At 22.2% G+C, this 23,142-nt stretch overlaps 6 protein-coding genes across 6 annotated transcripts; 5 read left to right on the forward strand and 1 right to left on the reverse strand. All coding sequences in view use genetic code 6, as the record gives it.

Moving 5' to 3' along the window:
* Window positions 1-179: 179 nt before the first annotated feature.
* Window positions 180-842, forward strand: TTHERM_00850530 (synaptobrevin; the record flags this gene model as incomplete). Its single annotated transcript, XM_001019256.1, has 1 exon — window positions 180-842. The coding sequence occupies one exon, from the start codon at window positions 180-182 to the stop codon at window positions 840-842; it is 663 nt and encodes a 220-aa protein (XP_001019256.1).
* Window positions 843-3,173: 2,331 nt separating this feature from the next.
* On the forward strand, window positions 3,174-3,425 carry TTHERM_00850540 (hypothetical protein; the record flags this gene model as incomplete). The annotated part of the gene is made up of 1 exon (XM_001019257.1): window positions 3,174-3,425. One exon carries the CDS (start codon window positions 3,174-3,176, stop codon window positions 3,423-3,425), a length of 252 nt encoding a protein of 83 aa, XP_001019257.1.
* Window positions 3,426-6,076: 2,651 nt separating this feature from the next.
* TTHERM_000850549 (transmembrane protein, putative) lies at window positions 6,077-6,769 on the forward strand (the record flags this gene model as incomplete). Its single annotated transcript, XM_012798428.1, has 1 exon — window positions 6,077-6,769. One exon carries the CDS (start codon window positions 6,077-6,079, stop codon window positions 6,767-6,769), a length of 693 nt encoding a protein of 230 aa, XP_012653882.1.
* Window positions 6,770-7,508: 739 nt separating this feature from the next.
* Window positions 7,509-8,825, reverse strand: TTHERM_00850550 (hypothetical protein; the record flags this gene model as incomplete). The annotated part of the gene is made up of 1 exon (XM_001019258.3): window positions 7,509-8,825. One exon carries the CDS (start codon window positions 8,823-8,825, stop codon window positions 7,509-7,511), a length of 1,317 nt encoding a protein of 438 aa, XP_001019258.1.
* Window positions 8,826-16,095: 7,270 nt separating this feature from the next.
* TTHERM_00850560 (AMP-binding enzyme family protein) lies at window positions 16,096-18,490 on the forward strand (the record flags this gene model as incomplete). Its single annotated transcript, XM_001019259.2, has 3 exons — window positions 16,096-17,918; window positions 18,050-18,276; window positions 18,330-18,490. The coding sequence occupies 3 exons, from the start codon at window positions 16,096-16,098 to the stop codon at window positions 18,488-18,490; spliced, it is 2,211 nt and encodes a 736-aa protein (XP_001019259.2).
* Window positions 18,491-20,338: 1,848 nt separating this feature from the next.
* TTHERM_00850570 (ABC transporter family protein) lies at window positions 20,339-23,052 on the forward strand (the record flags this gene model as incomplete). Its single annotated transcript, XM_001019260.2, has 6 exons — window positions 20,339-20,650; window positions 21,005-21,186; window positions 21,561-22,062; window positions 22,127-22,517; window positions 22,587-22,788; window positions 22,845-23,052. The coding sequence occupies 6 exons, from the start codon at window positions 20,339-20,341 to the stop codon at window positions 23,050-23,052; spliced, it is 1,797 nt and encodes a 598-aa protein (XP_001019260.2).
* Window positions 23,053-23,142: the final 90 nt, after the last annotated feature.

Raw genomic sequence — 23,142 nt, forward strand, 5'->3', positions numbered from 1 at the left:
AACAAAATAAATAGATATTTTATTAAATTGTAAACTGATTTATTCAATTTTCATTGTATTTTGCAGAGTTCTGTCAAAAAATTAAATCACTGTTCAAAAGATCTTAGTAAATTAAATTTTTTTAGGGTAGTTAAAAGTAGAGAAATAATTATATATTTTAGCTGTAAAATTGAATTAAAATGGAAGGAAATCTAATCTACGCACTAATAGTTAGAGACTAGGAAACAATATTATGTGATTACACCAAAGCATCTGGAAATTTTGAACAAAGAATCATGGAAGTAGTTGGAAACATTAATCCTACAGTGAGAGAAACATGCTTATTAGGAAACTTTAATTTCCACTCAATTGGTTTACAGAGATATTTGTTTGTCTGTATGGCTGATAAACAATACCCTTCCAGGGTGGCTTTTAAATTTTTATAGGAGCTTTAAGATTCATTTTATTCGCATATTAATGAAAATGACAGAGAAAATGCAAATGCATTTGGATTAAACAAGAATTTTAGAAAAGTAATAAAAGAAAAGCTTGAGCACTACAATACTTTAGATGCAGATAATTTAATGAAAGTATAGGCAGCAGTTAGAGATGTGTAAAATGTAATGATCAAAAATCTAGATAGAGTAATCGACAACAACATTAAAATTGAAATCCTGCAAGATAAAGCTGTTGCAATGAAAATGAAGAGTGAAGAATTAAAAAAGAATTCAAGAAAGGTTTACTGTATTTAGTGTACCAGAAATTTCAAAATCACATTAATTTTGATAATAACTGTGATATTGGCTGTATGGCTGATCTTTTCATTAGTATGCGGATTTAATTTCCATTGCCTTTCTGATTGAATTGACTGATCAATCAATCATAAACTCAGTAACTCCTTCATAAAAATACAAACTAAATTAAACCAAACTTTCTCCTTTAAAATGTTAGTACAAAATTAATAAAAGAATTAAGTAATAAAAAGTAAGCATTAAAATAAAAAATAGATAAATACCTATTATAATTATATATAACAAATTTTAGTAATTTATTCATATATCAAACAATTTATTTATTATGTGAGATATTCATTATAAGTATATTACAAGCATCTTTAATTGTTTATTTGTTATTAAAGAATAAATTTATTTTGCTCTATTTATATATTTTTTTACAAAATCAAGCAAAAATTTTTGTTGTAATTAAGCAAATTTATATATTAATAAAAAAAACTTCAATAATTATAAAAATGTAATTTATTTATTTTTAAAAATTCCATACAAAAAATATGCTATATTTATCTTAAAATTAATAATAAGCAAGCAGCAATTTCAAAGAAGAAAAATTAATGAGAGAATAAAAATTATTGTTAATTTATAATTTAAAATAATTAATAAATGCTAAAATATACTTCCCTTCGATTAGATTATTGGCACTTGACTATAAGCAAATAAATGTAAGTTGATAATTTTATTTTTCAAACTTAACTTTCTAATTTAGTTAAGTCAACGATTGCCAAAGTTAATTTTTACACTTTGATTTATTGATATTACAGCTTACTCTCATTTTTAATTAATATTTTTATTTTAATAATTCAAATTAAAGAACTCAACTTATTGCATCATCAAATATATTTTATGCATAAACATTATTTTTAGATTTATTAATACCATGCTTTTTTTTGGCTACCTGTGATTCATTAAATTGTTAAAAATCCAGTCAAACTTGAAAGTTAATTTGTAAAGTTAATGATGCAATATATGATAAGAATCAAATATCGACAAAGAATTTTTAGATATGAAGAAAGAAATTTATTAATTTATGAAAAATTATAATTTTGTCAAGATATTTTTATTAGATTTGTAAGATACGATTTTCTTTTATAATAAATGACAAATATCTATTTCAAATTTAAAATTTAAGCAAGAGGAAATTAAATATATAGGAAGAAAAATAACCATTTAATAATTTCTGATAATCAAATTAAAATATAAATAACTATTTTTATCTTAAATACTTTTTCATTAAAAAAATGAAATTTATTCACTACTTAAAAATAGATATACCAAAAACTCCTATCAGAGGTTCGGTATCTTTTTTGAAAAATTATGATTATAAATAGAAATAAACCACTAGAATTATTATTAGATGGTTTATTTATTTAATATGGCTATTAACATTTTTAATGCTAAATTCAAGCAAAATCTAGATTATTGAAAAAAAATTAAGGCAAAATTTAAGCTATTTACATAGAACTAAGCTATAAGCTATCTGTTTAATAAGGAGATTTATATAAAATTAATTACAATAATTTAAATATTGATATTTTTTTTATTAAATTGCTATTGTATTTTTAAGTTATGATTTTGTTTTCTTCACAATAGGTATTTTAATTGATAAATTAAATTCCTATTTGAGTAGTCGACTTTATTTAAGTTTATTGAATTAATTTTCTTTAGAAAATGAAAAAAAGCTTGTTTATGTCGTGATTTTTCAAATTTTGGCATTAAAAAGCTATTGAAATATGAAAGAAATTAAGATCTTTACAAAATATTGTGTAATAAAAATTTTTTTTTGTGAATTATTGGCAAATTTTCAATGTTGCTAATTTTATTTATAATTTGTAGCTTTTATATAATCTATCAAAAATAGAGTATCATAAAATTTCTTATGATTAGAATTATCAAAATTTTATGTGTTTCTAATTATTTATTAATATTTGTTTGGAGGTCATTTGCATTTTTAGATGCAGCTTGTTGGCAAAGCTATAGAATTAATTTTATTTGTTTTATTTATTGTATAAAGTTACTAGTAGTAAATGGATTTTAATAAAAAATGTATGTAGTAAGCAAAGACTTTTAACAAATCAAATCTACTATCTATAAATATAACACTAGATGTTTTGTAATTAAAGCAGAATCTATTAGACCAATAAGACTGGTTATTTAGATAATTTAAGTAAAAATCAGGGTTTTTAAAGACTTATGAATACTTTAATTTTTTTAATAAAAAAATTGTACTAGAAGATTGATGAAAAAGTATATGTCATCTGAGCATCTTCTAACCAGAATTTTATGAATATTTATCTTAATCAAGTAATAAATTAAAGTAATTAATCTTATAAATAATAAATTGAGTGCAAAAAAACAATTTTTACGCACTTTTAAATTTCATTTAACTTCTAAATGCTCAAAATGGTTAGTTTACCTTTTTTTAATTTTTTTAGGGAGCAAAAATCAACTGGCTATTTTGATTCAGAGAAGAAAGATAAGCCAAATAAAGCAATAAAAAGGATATTTCATAAATATTTTTTTGTACTTACTCTTTTTAATCAAGGATAAAGCGTTTCATGTGAGGAGAAGATGTAAACTCGCTAATCAAAGAAAAGAAGCTCTTTGAATAGAATTTTTTTAGAAATTTGGAGGAGATATTATTTTGAAATCTGATATATAAAAGATATTTTACTCCACTTTTAATATAAGCACATAAAAATTTACAAATTTTATAAACAGATGTAATAGATATCGAAGATCAAAGTTAAAGCGCTTTTTGAAAAATTAATATTGAAATAGATAGCGATTAATTTAAATCAAAATTAATTATAATAATTATAGGCACAGTCTGACCACTAAATTATTCAAAGATTTTTAATGTTCTGGCTTGGTATTCTCAAAGTCCAAAAACTTATAAACTAAACATAAATAAATTATGAGTTTTACCGAATTCTTTTCTGCTTTAAAATTAATTTAATATTAAAAATGATCAACTTCAAACCATTTTATTTCAGTTATTTATTGATAAGCAATTGGCATTTATTCAATTAAATTTAGTCATTAGTAAGTATTTTTTATTCGCTAAAATTAAGTCGCGATAACTTCCAATAATATATTTCTACTTCGAAAACCTTTGAATTTTTTTTTTTTGACTCAAAAATTAACTCTTAACACTTAATAATAAGGTTAGATGTTATAATCCAACAAAAAATGCGCAACAAAAATTAAAAATAAATAACTTTGCTATTCTTAATTCGCATAAAATTAAATATGTTGAAGTCATAATTTAGATTCAGTAATTTGGATTTGAGCAATTTATTTTCACAAATTTTGCAAATAAACAAATAACAATAACAAAATAAATTAGAATACTAATAATCAAAATTACAAAGCTATTCTCTCATAAATTATCAGTAAGTTATTAGTTACTGCATTTGTAAATGAAAAATTAAATTTTTCTAAAAAATTAAATGGCTAAAAAATTTTTGTCAAAATAAATTTGTTTATGTTTATTCAAGAATATAAAACGAAATTTATGTAATCAACCTTTTACAATCTTGAATGTATTTCTTTTTTATTTAAACAAAATCTGAGAGCATTTTTACTTTCCTAATTCTCCTCTAATTTATTACAGCTCATTATATCCTAAAATAAGCTAAAATAAGAGTAATCTTAGCATTTAGATTTAGAAATAATAAATATTTATTAGCAATAATTGTAATGTTTTTCATAAAAAATCAATGGTTAGTAGCATATTTTGTAAATACTAAAGTTGATTTTAGTAGTAAAACCTTGAATTTCAGGTTATTCCACCAATTAATTGTGAATAAATCATATAAAATTAACGACTGCAGGTATAATTACGTATTTCTTAGATAATTTTTAAAAAAATAATGTTAAATATTTGATATTTTTATTATTATCATCATCATACATCTTCTTTGGTTAAAGTTTTTAGTGCTTTGAAATACATTATAACAAAGCAAAGAGAATAACGAGTCTATTTATCTATAAATATACTTCATAGACAATTAGTGTAAACATATTTTTGGAGAATATTTATTTTCCACAAAAGAATAGATTATGAAATGAATTGCTTTTACTTCATGAATAGTGGTCTGTGGAAAATATTATTTAAAAATAAATATGTAAGAAGTAATTAATAATTGTTAAGGAAGCATCTATTGAAGATAGTCATTTCTTAAAAATTAAGAAATAGAATTGCAATGAAGGATGTATGAAAAGAGAAATTTATAATTAATTGAAGAAAAAAAAGCTTGAATCTTATTTAGTATGATTTATCAAAAATTTTTGCAAAATATTAATTAATTGAAAAAATCTTGCTTGAACTATCTATTTATCTATCTTTGAGATCATATTTTTTGCTTTAGATAAAAAATTTAGATTTCGTTCGCACTCGATCATTTTAATTAATTGGGGAATGAGTGTGACTAATTTCTTATAAATCAAAGTCAAAAATTGCAAGAAATTAGTTACTACCACTATCTTTAGTATACAAGTTTCAAAAAGTGTAAGTCGAAGGAGATAAGTATAGATTTTTAATTCTATGTAAGATATTTATAATGAAATTTGGCAAAAACACCAACTGAAGACTATGAGTCTCCTCTTTAATACAAGACTATAAATTTTCAATTCACATTTCAGACACTCAAGATCATAATTTATGTTTTTTTATGCTTGATATTCCAAAAAAATCGATTTATAATATTTTATATCTTGAACTGATTGATAGATGAGATAGAGAAAGGTTTTTTTTCGAATGTTGAGATATACAAGGTAATAGATGAAATATTGATTGGTAATTCATCAGAAATAAGATTAATCTATGTATAGGTTCCTCATAAACGTTTTAGTTATTTTTTAAATGTAAAAGTAGAAACTTAATAAATGCAAAAACTTGTTTCCCCACCCTCTATAGTTTAACATTTCTTCTAAAGTGACACTTAAATATATTTTTTTACAATTATATTTATAAGCAAACAAAATATTTATTTAAGTGTCTTTAGTATATGAATTACATACTAAAAAGAGCTGCTTGCTAAATAAATTAGTAGAAACATAGGTTGTTTAGTTATTTGATCAAATTAATATTATTTGAGTAGTCCATTAATTTTTTTTAGTAATTGCTTTTTTTTAAAAAAAAAAGAACTGTAGTAAAAGGACAATTTGATTTTGAAATCTATTTTTTCCTTATACTTAATTGATCAATCCAAACATCAGATGAAGAAAAAATATTCGAGCATTCAGTTCAATATAGCTCGAAAAAACTGAAACTTTTCCAAAAATATTTAATATCCACTTGAATGTCTTAGATTTTTAATCTTGTAAAATGCAAATTAATAAAATAATTTATTCAGATGTAGTCAATTACTTGCTAATCTTATATTGCAACTTAAAATTTTTGGAATAATAATTGTTGGAGATTTTTTTATAGTATTTTGTCAAAAATTTTTATTGTGAAAAAAAAAAAAAACTTTCTCCACTTTTGTTTGATTTTGCAAAAATAACAGAAATATTCAATGAGACTGAAATATAAATTTCAACTAAGCTAATTTTTTTTCCCATAGCTATAAGCAATTTTAGAGAATCTGTTGTAATTGTAAAGTCGAAAAAACTATTGTGGTGTGTGGTAAAGATTAATTACTATTATCAATATTTAAAAAACATAATAAATGAATTAAAAATCAAAGGATGATAGTCAGCTTTTAAAATATATTAGCAATTAAGAATTTCCTTCTTTTCTTTATTACAACCTTTAATAAAATTTTAGTTCCAAATATTTCTTTGAGATTTGTTTACTCAAACAATTTATCAGACTTAATTATCTTCTTTTCTAATATTTAATAATTATTTATCAAATTATATCAATAAATTTGTAAGTACAAATACGATATGTGCAAGAGAAAGTATTAAAGCACTCTCTAACTCTTTTCATTTCTAAATCAAAAACAAAATTTGTGCATGCATTTCTCAAATTAAAATAAATATGCAATTGAAGACTTTTTGGCAAGCTTAAGAAGAAACATTTGCTAATAAAAATTCTACTAAATTCTCATAGAAAATATATTGATTATAAAAAGAAATAAAATTATGAGTTGGAAAGATTTTTGTATAATATTTGGTGTTAAAAATTAAAAATAATTAAAATAACTTTTGTATAGTTTAATATCGAGTGATGAAGATTTGTTACTTATATAAAGGACATTATTTTTATAATAAAATGATATATTTATATTTATTTATTTATAATAATTGAGATAGATTTGATTATGTTTTAAATTTGTTATTAAATTTTTTATATGTATTTTATTAATTTTTTAGCCTTTGTTACTTTTTAAACTGATAAAGTAGTTTGTATATATATTTATTTATTTGTTATTCTTTGATTGATTAATAATGAGAGAATGATGTTTTATATACCCTTATCTGAATTTAAATTTCTAATTAATTCTACTGCATATTAAGTGTCTGCGCTTCATTAACTCTTTTATTTTTGCATTTAAAGATCAATTCCATCCAAAATGATGTAATTAATTTTATTTTATTCGTAGAATACATGATAAAAGAAATTCTAAATGGGGTAAGGAAGCAATAGTTTTAAATATTCAAAATTTTTTATTATAATCCTCTTAGCGTATTAAATTATCTAAGTGTAATCAATTTCAAAAATTTTGCAAGCTATTGAATATGGAAATTAAAAAATTGTGATGTTGGTAATATGTATCACAAATAGTCTCATAATTAGCAATTAGCAAAGTTGTTCAAGGAGAGGTAGTATTTAAGTTCTTATTCAACTTGTGCCTTTGTCTTTCTATATCTTTTCTTGCGTTGAGATCCCTTTCCATAATATCTTTCTTAGAACTCTTGACAGCTTTAGAGGTATTCATCTGCCATACGAGAATTCTCATAAGTAATTGAATTTGGAGAGTTGCTGCAAGAAGAAGAATCAGCACAGCTCTATTCACAGTATTATTCATCAACATTTATTTCAGTAATCCTCATATAAGCTTGATATATTACCATATTTTGTGAATAAATAGGATCACAAAGTGGGATAATAGAGCTTTAACAATTAACTGGAACTTTTTTTCCATCTGTGCGGCACATCATTAAATTGTTATCAGAAATTATATTAAATGAATTGTATTTTTGAGCGTTAATAGTTTATTGCAAACGAGAAATGTTGAGAACAGCACGTGATGAAGCATCAAATAATTCAGCATCACCGAAACGGAGAATGTGGTCTGCATATGATTGTTGAGAACCACTGAGGAAATTTACGAGGTTCTGGGAGAGGCCCTTTTAGACTTCGCGGTATACTTAATTATAGTCAAGTACATAAACAGAGTAAGTGTAATACTTGGAGGGAATTGTTTATGAACGAATGCGCTTGATGTTAAAGTGAATAGCTTCTAAAGTCTTTTCGTCGAAGAGAGCATCACTTTGCAAGGAGCTAGTTATTTATGAAACTTCATTCATTGTTTGAGAGTAGGTACTGATTGTTTGATAGAGACTTAAAAGGTATTAATTTTTCAAATTTTACTCCATTTAACTAACGATTTCTAATTAACTGAGTAATTAATTAGAGTTCTACTGGAAGTAAGGGAGAGTTTAGACCGATAAAGTTGGATTATAGACTTCATAATGAAGAAAATTTTCATCTGAATTTATGATAGATACTTTTTTTGTAGTTGAATTAGTCAAATTTCCTGAATTAGAAAAAGGGTTTTAGCTTAAGGAGCTTAAAGAAGGAGAATTTAAAGAGCTGCTTGATGAAGTCTTAATTCTTGGGATTTCATAATTTTATGGGATTTCATAGTCGCTTCCTCCCATACAAATATTTGATTGGCTTAAGTTGCTGGAACCATTGGCTTGGTCAAGGGAAACACCGTTAACCTTGAGTATGTCTTCTATATTTAAAAATATATCTCCTGGTAAGTGGAAAAGTGATTGGGTAACAGTGTTGCTGTTATATGATAGAGCTTCTTTCTTAAGTACAGGTAAAGATGAATTCAATTAAGGTTGAATGCTAGCAAATTCACACCTCTTCATTTGTTTTTTTTTTTGAATGATTATTAAATTTATAATTTATTTATTTTTTCTTTTAATTATATTTTTATGGTTAAATCCTTGGTGAATATTGATGTTTGAGTGTTGGATGGATGGACTTTCAGAAATATTTATTTGTAAATTAGGAATTTTATATTTGAAATTACTATAGATTTTCAATTAAATCTTGTTTTTCTTCAATTGTTTGTTTATTTTGCTTTTAAAGAAGATGTGATTTTGTTTTATTTTTTTTTAATTTATTTTTTATATTTTGTGTTTTCCTTTTAAGGCTAATTTATTATGCGCACACATCAAGCATAATTCATATTCATAAATTTTAATATAATTCAATTATTTCTAACATTAATAACATTAAGAAGGTCTTTGTTTATTTAGAAGATTAATAATTTGATTTATTAAATAAAAAGCATGTGTTTCCCTTTATTTCCAATCATTTTTTTTTTTTTTCGTTGAAAGTATTTTTATCAGTAAAGCCTTTAGAAATTAAATGATTTATTTCATAATTCCAATAGAAAACATAGATAGCCAATTTAAAAAAATTGGAATAAAGATCTCATATTAATTATTTTAATACCTGCAAGATTTATTGAATCTTTGAATGGACTTTTAAGAATTTGTAATGACCCTTATCTTGTATAAATAGTTTTTAAGCAAAATAAGTGATGGCAAGAGAGATTGAAAAGAGCTTACTCAAAATTGAAATTAAATAAATTAATTTCTTTTCATCTCTCAAAATTAGAAATGCGCAAATAAGTTATCGGCTAGAAGAGATTGTTAATCATGAAATGAAAATTAAAACCTTAATTAAAATTAATTGATCCTATTAAATTTTGAGCGATAAGTAAAAATAAAGTGATATAACCAATCTATTCTTTTGCTTATAGGGAGAACAGTAAATAATAATTAAGACTCTCAAAATTACAAAAATTAAATGTGTGGGTTGTATTTGCAAAATATTAATGGGCTGTATGCACTTAAATTTTAATAAACCCCATAAATAAGTACCTTTTGTCTAAATGTAGAGTAAAGCGAATTTATAAATATAGTAAAATTGTAATAAATAATAGATACGCATCCGATTAATTTTTAACGCTAATTTTCAGATTAAATTCAGACATGACAGTCAATAAATAAATGCTTTAATATTTTCTATTCTAAAATAAACTCTTTGACTTAAACATGTAAAAAAATTATCAAATGCTTTTGTTATGGCTGGTAAATTTCGGAAGAACAATCTAAAAATTAAAAATATTCCCAAAACTTAACAAACCTACTCCTAATTTAAGCGAGCGAATAGGAAAAAAATTTATTGCTTTTAGCAATTAATTAAATAATTTAGGTAAAATTATTAAAATATTCAGTATGCTTATTTTGCAAATCAGCTTCAGTGATTACAATTAAATATGCAGAATCTGATTTCCTTTGAAATTCTGTTTAGCTTAATGAAACCATTTAGTATTTATTTAACAAATTATTAAATAATCGATATCTTGAAGAAAAGGTGATTAAATGTTATCCACAAGATTATTTAAATTACAAATGTATACTCCGAAATGATGAGATGTTAGCTAGAAGATATGATACTTTCAAAAGCAAATTGATTCTTATTAAATTTGATGCGCTTATACTTCTACCGGTCTTAATTTACAATCTGTAATCGCTATCAGGAAACAAATTCGATTAATTAAAACAAAATAATAACTTTTATTCACATCAACTTATATTTTTTTACTTAAAAAGCTCACACTCAAATGGCAAGTGTATGGAAAAATGTAAGTATACTCGAATTGAATTAAAATTACTGATTTTAGCAAGAAAAATATTCTACTTTTTATCTTCAAGTCAGGAAATTTCATGTGGAAAGATTTACTTAAAAGAAAAAAAAATTAAATTTATAAGTTTATCACTAGTATTACGTCTTTTTAATTAATCTAAAGGCTTATTACATATTTTACTTATTTTCTACACAATTACGTCCTGATTTACTAGTTGCTTGCTATTTATTATCTTCATATTAAATTAATTTAACACAGCTATTGAGACATCAATCATAAAAGACTTCTTAGTAATCTTAATTTTTTTTAAACAAAGAACCATTAAAAATGACTGGCTTAAAGTACGATAACTTTATTTGAAAGAAGAGTAATTAGAGTACTTTTTAAATATAAATTAAAAGAAAAAATTTAATTTTATTTATTGCTTATATTCATTTAATGTAACCCCTTTGTTCATCTCTCCAACATCTCAAATGCAACTGGAGTTGCTCTAAATCGAAAGTAGACTAATTAAAATTTTACATTGTCTGGTTAAATAAATCTAACTTTTTATTTTGAAATGTGCATTATTTCATAGTATTTAACAATTTTGAGTGTTTGATGGGATTATTATATTTTATTTATCTTTTAATATTTAAGATGTGTTGTGGGTGTGATTCTCTAAAAACTTCTATCAGGTTCATAAAAAAATTATAATAATGCGTTGAATTTGCAACGCGGCTGAATATATTTTCGTATGCAGCCTACTTTTACCAAGTAACAAATTTTGTTTTGAGTGCAAAATAAAAAACTTGAAATTAATTAATCAAAAGATGCTTGAAAAAATTGAATGTTTAAATTAATTATAATATCTCCAATCTTTCTAGTTTTAGTTTTGTGAACCAACCTAATTTTGCTAATTAGCCTGCTTACTCTGTAGAATTATTGAAATATTTTTATTTACATTCACCTATTCGTCTTTCAACAGATTAATCAGAAATAAATAATAGAATATAAATTAAAGTATGAAATTTAAAACATAGGTAATCTAAAATGGGTCTATTCTAGGCATATTTAGAAATAAAATAAAAAATTTGTATAATAGAGAAAAAAATATTGAAAAACTACTCCAAGTTTTAAACATCATTACTAAAATTTTTGTTATTTAAATGCGATAATCACCATAAATTTACATAGAAAATTAGATTAAGAATTATCTCTAATTCTTACAGTTAGCCAGCTCTTTCTCAATTTATAAACAGCTCTAATGAAGAGGTAAAAAAAAATTACCTTGGTCGTTAACTATACTGCTACTGTATCTTTTTTTAAATGTATATACTATGATAAATTTTTAAATTAAGTTAATAAAATAATCATTTTATAAAAATTATAATTTATAAATGCTTTTATGATATTTTCATCAATTAAATATATTTTTTTTCAAGCTGTTATGTAGTAATATAAATGTTATCAAAGTAAACGTATGTTTAAAACTATTAAATAAAATAAAATTGTAAAAATAATAATTTTAATTACCTATAACACATATACTTTTTAAAGAATATTATTTTTATTAAAATTATAAACTATTTCGTTAGTATTTTGAATTTCTAATTCATTACAATTACTTGCTTTATAAATAATTCACAAAAACAAAAACTCCAAAATACACATTAGAATACTTAAAATCAATTTATTGCAAATAATATTTTTTTAAATACCTTAGTAAATAAATCTAAGCTTATATTGTTGTTTGAAAGAGTAAGAAGTATGAAAACTTATACTATTAGAACGATTCGTTAAAAAATTTGGCTATAAAACTTGAGAAACTTTTCAAAAAAAAATGTAAATCGCAAATTTTTTAAATAGAAAATATTTTTTTAAAACACAATATTATGTAACAGGATTTAATAAAAATATGAATTTTAATAAAAAAAAAACAATTTTATAAACTCAAATTGTTATAGATTGTTTTATTCCATTTTTTTTAGTAGATAATAGTTTGTTTAGTAAAAAATTTTTAGACATATTCACAATGTAAAAATTTTCGTAAAAAAAAACAAAAATACGAACTAAATATCAAAGGTACAATAGAAATATTTATAAATTTAATGAAATAAATTGATATTAAAACACTTTGTACAAATATACTTTGAAAATAACAGTTATATTACTTTTAGCATTTATCGGTTATTAAGATTGATAGAGGAAGGTGAGTAAAAACAGATAAATGTAAATAGGAGGAAAAATCAGTTTAACTTTGTAAATTTTATTTTATGAGAATACATCATGAAAAAAGCAGGTAAAATATGATAGATTCTGAATTGGTTTACTAATCTAAAAAGCAGAATATTTGTTCAAGTCTTTTAAATTATGCATCATCAAAAATAGATTGATCTTATGATAAATCAAAACTAACAATTATAATACAAATTTCTATACAAACAGATAAAATTTTAATTTTTTCATCATATCTTAAGTAACAATCGAAAATTTTAATTTGGGTACAGATTTTTTTTTTTGCTGTAAAACAATAAGCCCAATATAAAATATGATTAGTATTTATGGGTAATTTCATTCTCATTTCAGTAAACATAATCATCGAAACATTTTATTACTTAAGGTTTTAACTGAATTAGGAGTAGATTTTAAAAAATAATTAAGACAAACAAATATTAATGGCTAATACATATTATAAAAATAAAATATAATACAAATTTGAAAAAAAACCAATTCATAATAACTTCAGTTTTTAAATTAGAATAAATTTTATTTGCTCTCTTTCTTTCTCTCTCAAGCTTTTCATTATTTTTAAAAATTCTTCTTTATTTTTTTGTTGCTTTTAACATATTAAATCGATTTATTAAACTAAGTCCTTCTAGATTATCTATTTTCATACGGGTAGGTTAAATTAACAAACTAAGACTGATAAGAGTAGTAACTAAAAAAAATAAATCAAAAATTGTAAATAAAATTAAAGAAGTCAACAATTTATTTATAGTGTAAGTACATGAAAATACTTTATTAAACGTGACTTCAAGTAATTATTGTCTAAGCTTTTTACTTTACGCAAAAAATCTGCTCATCGAAGAGGTTTACTAAAATTTTAACAGCAGTAAAATTCAGTCAGTTAATTATTAATTCTTAATGTTTAATTTTTGTTGTATATAATCACTTCATTACTATTTACACTTTAATTGTTTTCTAAAACAAACATTTATTAATAAATAAATTTTAGCTAGCAAATGAATCCTGAAATAATCTGACATTAGTTATATTTTAGGTTTTATTTAAGAGATCAGGTATTAACTTACTTTTTATGAAGAATTCTTTTTTATCACAAAATTTGCTTATACTAAAGTAATCAATAATTAACTTAATAAATGGAATTTTTATAACTATAAATCCTCACTAATTCATAAATTTCATTTAAATTCTATCAATTTAAAAATAATCATCAAATTTACTTAAATTTAAAGGAATTAAGTATGTTTATTTATTTTAGCTTAGTCTAAAAAAGGCTCATTTAAATATTACCCAAAATGTATTTATAAAATATGTAAGAAGTATTGAAATTAAAATTTTGCTATATTTAGTTAAAACAGTCATTAACATAATTTTATAAAATTAATTTTTAACACTAAATAATAATATATATAAATCCAACAAGCTTACAAACTTATTATTATTATAGAAATCCTAATGCTAAAAAATATTTACCCTTTATTTATTTCATATAATAACAGAAATTCAGATTATCAAACCAAGCGAATACAAATTAATATTTGGTTGAAAATTAAAAAATATTTAATTTAAACAAATTACTTATAGATTACTATTTATTAAAGTGGTTTATTTTCACATACCTAAATAAGAAATTTATTATTATCCAAATATTTATTTTAAAAATAAGCCAAAATAATTAAATTACTTAACTTTATTTAGGAAGGAAAGAATATTAAAAATCAAAACTTTTATCAATATTTTTTTATTTTAAATTTATTATGGAATATTTAAAAAAAGTTAGAAGACATTCATCTTTGATATTTATTAAATGCACATAAATAATTAAAAAATATTTTTGTTTAATTTTTGAATCATATAATTTCAATATAAAGTAATAAAATATTTTAAGATTTAAACAAATTATTTTTTCTTTTTTTGAGAATTTTTTCAAAAAAAGTTATTTTATCAATACTTTTGAAATTAAAAATGTTAGATTGAATTGATTACAAAACAAAACAATATATACAAATAAAAAAATTTTTCAATACTTGCAGCGTATTCAATTAAAAAAATAATAGAAAATATTTTATTTTTTATTTAAAGAAAGTTTGTATTTAGTTTTAATATAAATTAAAATGAAAAAATCAAAATAGAAAAAATTATATTTTAAATTCAAATATTTGTTATTGAATAGTTAATTAATGATCTATGATATTATATATATTTAAATATTTTAATCTTAATATAAAAATATAATAATAAAAAAAAGAAGAATGAAGGAAGGAAGACCAATCAGTCAGTCAGCCAAGCTAATATTCTTTATCCTTCCTTTTAATTATTCTATTTTATGAAAATTTTTTATCAAATAGTAAATCATTATTTAAGCTATAGTTTTTTATGTTTTTTGTTTACTGCAATAAAAATAATTCAAAGAAATAAAAAAAATAATAGTAATTATAATTTTAAAAGGATAAATATTAGTTCTTTATTCCATTTGTTATTATAAAACTTTTCAAAAATAACTTTGAGTGAATAACTTTTTAAAAACTTTTCTTGCTTGATGTATTTAGGCCAAAATATGTTCTTTTAGTAAATATTAATTTCTTTTTTCAAATTAAGTTTTATTTAAATAAATTTAAAAATAAACAAATTAAATGAAAGATTTATAATAAAAATAAAATATTTAAAGTAACATTAGTTGATATGCTAGTATTTTAGTGAAAATTATAGCTTATTTTGATAATATTTATTAAATTTTTTGATAAAAATAACATCAAAATAAAAAGAAAAATAGACTCACTCTAATATTTAAAATTTCATCTATAAGTTTTATATTATTAATTAAAATTATTCTAAATTATGAAAAGTATTTTTAAATATATTTATCATCTCGAAAAGCCTTTTTTAAATATACTTATCAACTCTTAAAGCATTCTTTAAATTCTTCAATAAAAAATTGAATTATTAAAAGAATTAAATAATTAATTATTTGATATTAGGTAACTTAAGTGTTAGCGTTATTGGTTATTTATTTTTTATAAAAAAATCAATAATAATTGATAAATCAACAAAATATATCTCAAAAATATGTTCTTTAGGTATTAGGCTTTATTTTATTAATACAGTTTTTAATAATAAAACCCATTTATTTTGACTTATCTAATAATAAACAAAAATTAAAAAAAAATAAACAAAAAAAGAGCATTAAAGTTATTAATTGCATCAGTAGAATAAATAATAATTAAATAGAATAATAATAATTAACAAAAAAGATGAAAAAAATTATTGAAACTTTTAAGGATTTTGACATATTTTCTGAGTCAATTCAATTCAATTCTAGTAAATAGAGATTGAGAAAAAGGACAATAATTGGTGCATTTTTAACAACTTCAATAATTACATTAACTGGGATTTACTTTGTTTACGAATCACATCTCTACTTTAATGGAGAAATAGATCCTAAATTCAGATAACAATCGTTTGTATCTAACAAAGTTAATATTCTGTTAAATAATGAAATGTTTGGATTTGATTTCTTCTCTCTTTACAAAGATATTTCTTACTTAAACTAAATTTAATCAAAGCAAAATAAAACATATATAGTATTTATACCAGCTTATATTTTTAGTAATAGCACTTCCTCATTTCGTGTACCTTTAGATATAGTTTAGTGTAAAAGCCCAGAATTGAAAGGTATGAATTGCATTGATGTGAGTAAAATTCCTAATTAACAGATTAGCTTAGACAATGCTAATAAATTATTTTCTCTCATCACATTGTATGTTTATAGGTGTTAGGATGTTGATTAGTATAAAACTTTTGTGCCAAATAATTGCGCAAACGAAGATTAAATAGACGAATTTATTAATAAGTCAACTTACCGTTTAAATATTAAAATACAAACATCTTAATATAATACAACTTCATAAAAAATGTAAGTTCAATATAGGAGTTAGGTATTTTAAAATACTTTAAACATAGTTTCTGGTTATGAATTTAAAATGTAAAGCCAAGTAACGAAAGTCAGCTAAGGTATTTTAGTTTAATCTTAACAAAGTTTTGCTTCTCTAGTTTCTTATTAATTGATAACATAAACTTTTGACCGTTAATATATTATTAATGACAGTGGTAGCTAATATTTTAGTTAAATATTTATTGATGCTGATGAAAGCGTGTTCTTTGTCAATATTTAATATCCATTATTTACAGAAATTTTAGCTCTTTGTAATAGTACTCTAGCTTTGTTGCTAATTTTAGGATCATATTGTAGAAAAATGGCATAAAATTTAATTAGAAGAGAAATTCTATTTACTTTATTTAAAAACTTTTTTTCAGGCACTTATCTAAATATTTTATAACATAACAATTTAGTTAATTTTTAAAATTTAACTGAAGGCTAAGGCGTATTAAAAATTTAAGATGATTAAAATTTAAAAATTTAAGGTGATATTGAGGAAACTAACCACAATATTATGCCTCCTTGTTTATCTCCAAAACCAAATTAAAAAGTATTTAGATTGTTTTTGGGAAAAAGCAACTGCTAAGAAGATGAATTATAAAGCGATTATATCAAAGAACAGGGTGACACTAAAATAAAATCAAATATTAGTTCTCTTGAGCAAAGCATTAAAAAGAAAATAGAGAAATAATTAAGCTTAAATAATAGAGCAGATTAAGAACTATCATTAAAAAATGAATGTGAGTTTGATAAAGATAAAAATTTAGCAACATTAAGATCACCTGAAAATTAATAGAAAAACTAGCAAAAGCTTAAAGATTGTGAGAGCGCTTAAACCTTAGTAACTTATAATGAAAATGATTAAATGCCTAGCCAATTAAGAAACTCTCTTTATTAACAAAAATAACAGCTGTTAGTGAAAGATTCTAAAGGAAAGCTAATAAACTAAATATCTTAAGTACCTTAGTTTCAGTTTAAATAAAAACAATAAAAGAAGTTGGATTAAATAAAACCTGATGTTTAAAAAATGTAAAAATAAAGATTAAAAAGTATTAATTAACCAACAGATAAATATTTAGAAGCAATAAATGACTAAAAATTGCAATAAAAAGTTGAAAATTTAATATTCCCTAAAAAGTAATTAATTGCATTTTTATTTAAATTTAAATATTTTAGATTTTTTTATTATTTATTTATATTTTTCTAAATATTTATATTTTAATTCTTTTTCCAAATTAATAAAAATTTTCTGACATTTTAAAATTTAGGCTGTGTAAAGGAAAGAAATATTTAGAATCTAAAGGATTGAAATAACAAACATTGACTTAAATGGAATAGTTTGTTGATGAAAGCTTAGATTTCTTTAAATTTTACAAAGATATTTTGCTTTTAAAGAAAGCTATTATGATTTTATTAAATTAAGAACAGCTTGCTACTTTATAAATAATTGGAACTGATATAACATAGATAGAGTCTACTCCTATTACTTAAAGAGGTTTTATAAATTAGTATTAATTTTATTTTATAAATATATTTTTATTTAACTAGATGAATATCCTATTAATCATTTAAAAGAGTAATTTAATGTGATGCAATCTAAAGAACTATAAATGAAATACATCAGTTAATTTTTGAAAAAATCACATAATTAATTAAATTTAGATATCATCGATTAGAGAATATTTTCTTCATTACTTAAAAATTAATGAAAGTTAAAGTTCCATGCTTGCTTTAGATAATTAATTTGTTATGAATTAATTACTATTTTGTAGTTGAATTGTTTTATTTTTTGTTTATTACTTTTAAATTTAATGGTAAATTTAATATAATTTTATTTATGTAATTAAATTTTCTTCAAAAATACTTTTCAGGGTAAAGCATTAAAATAACATGAAAATTAATTAATATGTTTTGTCCTTAAGTAGCTATAAAATTGAAGCTCTTATTGACCTATTTTATAAGGTCCATATTAAAACTATTTAATTTTTATCCACAAATATAAATTTTTTAATTTAGATTTTGTAAGGTAAGAGTTATTTAGAATTTAAAGAATTGAAAAATAAGTTTTAAATTAGATAGAATAATTAGATGATGGAAGCTTGGATTTCATTAAGTTTTACAAAGATATTTTATTTTTTAAAAAGACTCTATTGATCTTATTAAATAAATAATTGTTATAAATTATTGATACAGACATTGAATAAGCAAACTCAAAACAAAAAACTTCTGCAATGAATACTAAAACAGGTTTTAAAAAATTTATAAATATTGAAAAGAATTTTTTCAATTATTTCAATTAGTAATGCAATTTGATATTACCTAAAGATCTCCAATAGAAATATATCAAGTAGCTTTTATTAAAGAGCTAAAAAACAAAAATTTACATTCTCTTGAAATATAAAAAAAATGTAAAATTAATGTATTTATTGTATTTTAGGATGTTTTCTTTGTTAGTTTAAATTTTAATTAAATGCAAATTTAAAATATATAATTTACTAACTATTGAACAAAATTTATAGTTAAAATTTTTTTGTCAAACTTATAAATTAAAATGTTTTCATCCATTAATCATTATTAACAAACATAGTTATCTAAATAAAATATAAGAAAATAAGACTAAAACTCTATTTAATTCTATCATATTCAATTTAAATTTTATTTAATTTTCTTTAATTTTACAGAATTTTTTTAATTTTAATCAAAACTAGACAAATTAATAGATAGATAACCTAAGTAAAAATCTATCATGTTAAGTAAAAAAAGAGTTAATTAAGATTGGAATATCTAAAATTAATTTATTTTGTAAGTAAAAGCAAAAGAATTATTATTAAAAAATTTTTTCATATTCTGATAATTAAAATATAGAAAAAAAGAAATTTATTTTACCGTAATTCCTTTGACTATAAGAGGTATGGTAAAAGCAATTGATTTTAAATTAAAAGAAAGGATTCTTTACCTTGTCTCTATAAACTTTTATTTCTGCCTCTTATAAGGAGATTTCGTAGTATCGACATTCTTTAATTTATCATAGAAGAATTATTTGAAAATTTTTTATTAGAAGCATTAATAAATCATTTAATATTTAAGATATAAATCAAATTTTTATCAATTATTTTAAACCAAAAAAATGATTATTATAAAATATTATTAAATTAAATTTATGTTAGATGGTGATTAGATATTTTAAACACAAATACATAAATACATATTTTTATTTTATGTAATTTAATAAATAATATTAATTAATTATTTCGGCATATAAAGTTTTTATTTATTTAAGATAAAATAAATGTTATTTTTTAAACTAAAATATATTTTAATAAAAAGTAGAAAAACTAGCAAGATAGAAAGAATTATTATATTCTGGTTGATAGATAAATCTTTTAATATAAATATTTCATTGAAAATGAAGATAATTAATCTATGAGGTGAAAATTAAAAACTAACTATTAATAAAAAATATTGGTTTAAGAAAAACAAAAGAATTATTATAGGAATACAATTAATAAGCTAAAGAAAGAATTAATTAATTCATAAATTAAACTAATTATAGGAAAATGGAAGAGACAAAATTGCGTATTGCTATCGTTAATAAGGATAAGTGCAAACCCAAAAAGTGTAAACAAGAATGTAAATCTGCTTGCCCTATTAACAAATCAGGCAAATAGTGTGTTATTGTTACTCCTAGTGATAAGATCAGCAATATTTAGGAATCATTATGTATAGGTTGTAATATGTGTGTTAAAAAATGTCCTTTATAGGCTATCAAGATTATTAACTTGCCTAAGGATATGTCCAAGGATTTGGTCCATAGATATGGTCCTAATACCTTCAAGTTACACAGATTACCTACTCCTCGTGCTGGTTAGGTAAATTATTTACTTTAAAACTAATTTTTGTAATTAATTCAGTAAGAAGTTTTTCTTAACTCTCAGTAATTTTATACTTTCTTCATTAATGTAAAATTAAAACTATCAGTGCAACTACATCTTTTCAATTTAAGAATGAGGAAGCTTAATTCAAAGAGTAGGATTAAGCACGTAGTGATAATAAATTAATAGTAAAATAGTAATTAAATTAATTGATTATATTATTGAAGAGTAAAAATTATAATTTAGTCTAAGAGAGTTATGTGAATATAAAATATCAAACAATTGCTGAAAAAATAAAAAATAAAATGTAATTTGTATAAAAATATATGTTAACTTTACTTTTAATAATAGGTTTTAGGTTTAGTTGGTACTAACGGTATTGGTAAATCTACAGCTTTGAAGATTTTAGCAGGTAAAGAAATGCCTAATTTAGGTCGTTTCGATAACCCTCCTGACTGGAAAGAATTACTTTAATACTTCAGAGGTTCAGAATTATAAGGCTATTTCACTAAGATGCTTGAACAAGAATTCAAGTAATAACACTTTTAAATTATCTCTTAATAGAATGAATTTATATTAAAGATTGCGATTGATTTTGATTTTTTAAATGAATAACTGAAATAAAGATTTTAAAAGATACTCACTCACTCTTTCATTCATTTTTATAATATTTAAATTTATATCTTATTAAATTTAATCAAAACTCACACATACATAGTTAGCAGAAAATTCATAATTAATTAATTCATTTAACGCCATACATAAAGATTTAATTGCAAAAAACGAAAAAATAAGTTAAAAATCTTATCAACAAATAAGAGCCAACAAAATATTTAAAAATATTTTAAATTGTTAAAATAAAAAATATTTGGTTAGATTTATATATTTATTTTTTTATAACTTATAGGTCTTCAATTAAGGTTTAATACGTTGATGCTATTCCTAAGCACGTTAAGGGTGTTGTTGGTGAAATCATCAAGAAAAAAGATACTAAGGGTAACTCTGAAAGATTAATATAAGAATTAGAATTATCTCATTTACTTGAAAGAGATATTTCTTAACTTTCTGGTGGTGAATTATAACGTTTAGCTATTTTGATTGTTTGCATCTAAAATGTTTAGATTTCTATGTTCGATGAACCTTCTTCTTATTTGGATGTAAAGCAAAGACTTAAAGCTGCCCAAGTTATCAGAAGTCTTATTGATGAAAAGAATTACATTATTTGTGTTGAACACGATTTATCCGTTTTGGATTATCTTTCTGATTTCGTTTGCTGTCTCTATGGTTCTCAAACTGCTTACGGTATTGTTACTATGCCATTCTCTGTCCGTGAAGGTATTAACATCTTCCTTGCTGGTTTCATCCCCACAGAAAATATGCGTTTCCGTGACTACGGTCTCAGTTTTAAGGTAAATAATTTAATTTTTGTTGATAATTGATGTAATTAACAAACAATCATTTTAATTAAATCAGGTTGCTGATAATTTAGAACCTATCGATTTAAAGAAGATGTCTCACTACACTTATCCTGCTATGGAAAAGCAATAAGGTGCATTCAAGCTCTCTATCTGCCCTGGTGAGTTCAATCAATCTCAAATCGTCGTACTTTTGGGTGAAAATGGTACTGGTAAAACTACCTTCATTAAAATGTTAGCTGGTAAAGACCCTGCAGTTAAAGACAAAATCCCTGAATTAAATGTTTCTTACAAGCCTCAAACTGTCAATCCTTCCTTTGAATCCAGTGTACGTGATTTGTTAAACATGAGAATTCCTGGTGTTTACACTCAACCTGCCTTCGTTTCTGATGTAACCAAGCCTATGCTTCTTGATGATATTATTGATAACTAAGTTCTTGAATTGTCAGGTATGATTACACTTTATTTGATCATTCAAATATGAGTCTAAATATCGATTTATTGAATTAAAAAAATAGGTGGTGAATTATAAAGAGTTTGCATTATTTTAGCTTTAGGTAAGCCTGCTGATGTTTATTTAATCGATGAACCCTCTGCTTACTTGGATTCTGAATAGAGAATTATTGCTGCTAAAGTTATTAAGAGATATATTTTAAATAGTAAAAAATCTGCTTTCGTTGTAGAACATGATTTCATTATGGCTACTTATCTTGCTGATAGGTAAATTTTATTTACAATCTGAATTTATAAATAGTATTATTTATTTAACAAATTAGTGTCATTGTTTATGAAGGTACTCCTGGTAAAGAATGTAAGGCTAACAGTCCTCAAAGTTTAGTAAGTGGTATGAACAGATTCTTAGAAATTATGGGTGTCACTTTCAGAAGAGACCCTTCAAACTTCAGACCTAGAATTAATAAAATCGACTCAATTTTGGATAGAGAACAAAAGATTGCTGGTAACTATTTCTCCTTAGAAGAGTGATTTGCTTTTTCAAGTAATCGTTAAGAAAGATGATTATTCATTCATCTTTATTATACACTAATAATTAAAATAGAAAAATCAAAGCAAATA

Source organism: Tetrahymena thermophila (assembly GCF_000189635.1).
Source record: "Tetrahymena thermophila SB210 genomic scaffold scf_8254588, whole genome shotgun sequence".
Lineage (NCBI taxonomy): Eukaryota > Ciliophora > Oligohymenophorea > Hymenostomatida > Tetrahymenidae > Tetrahymena > Tetrahymena thermophila.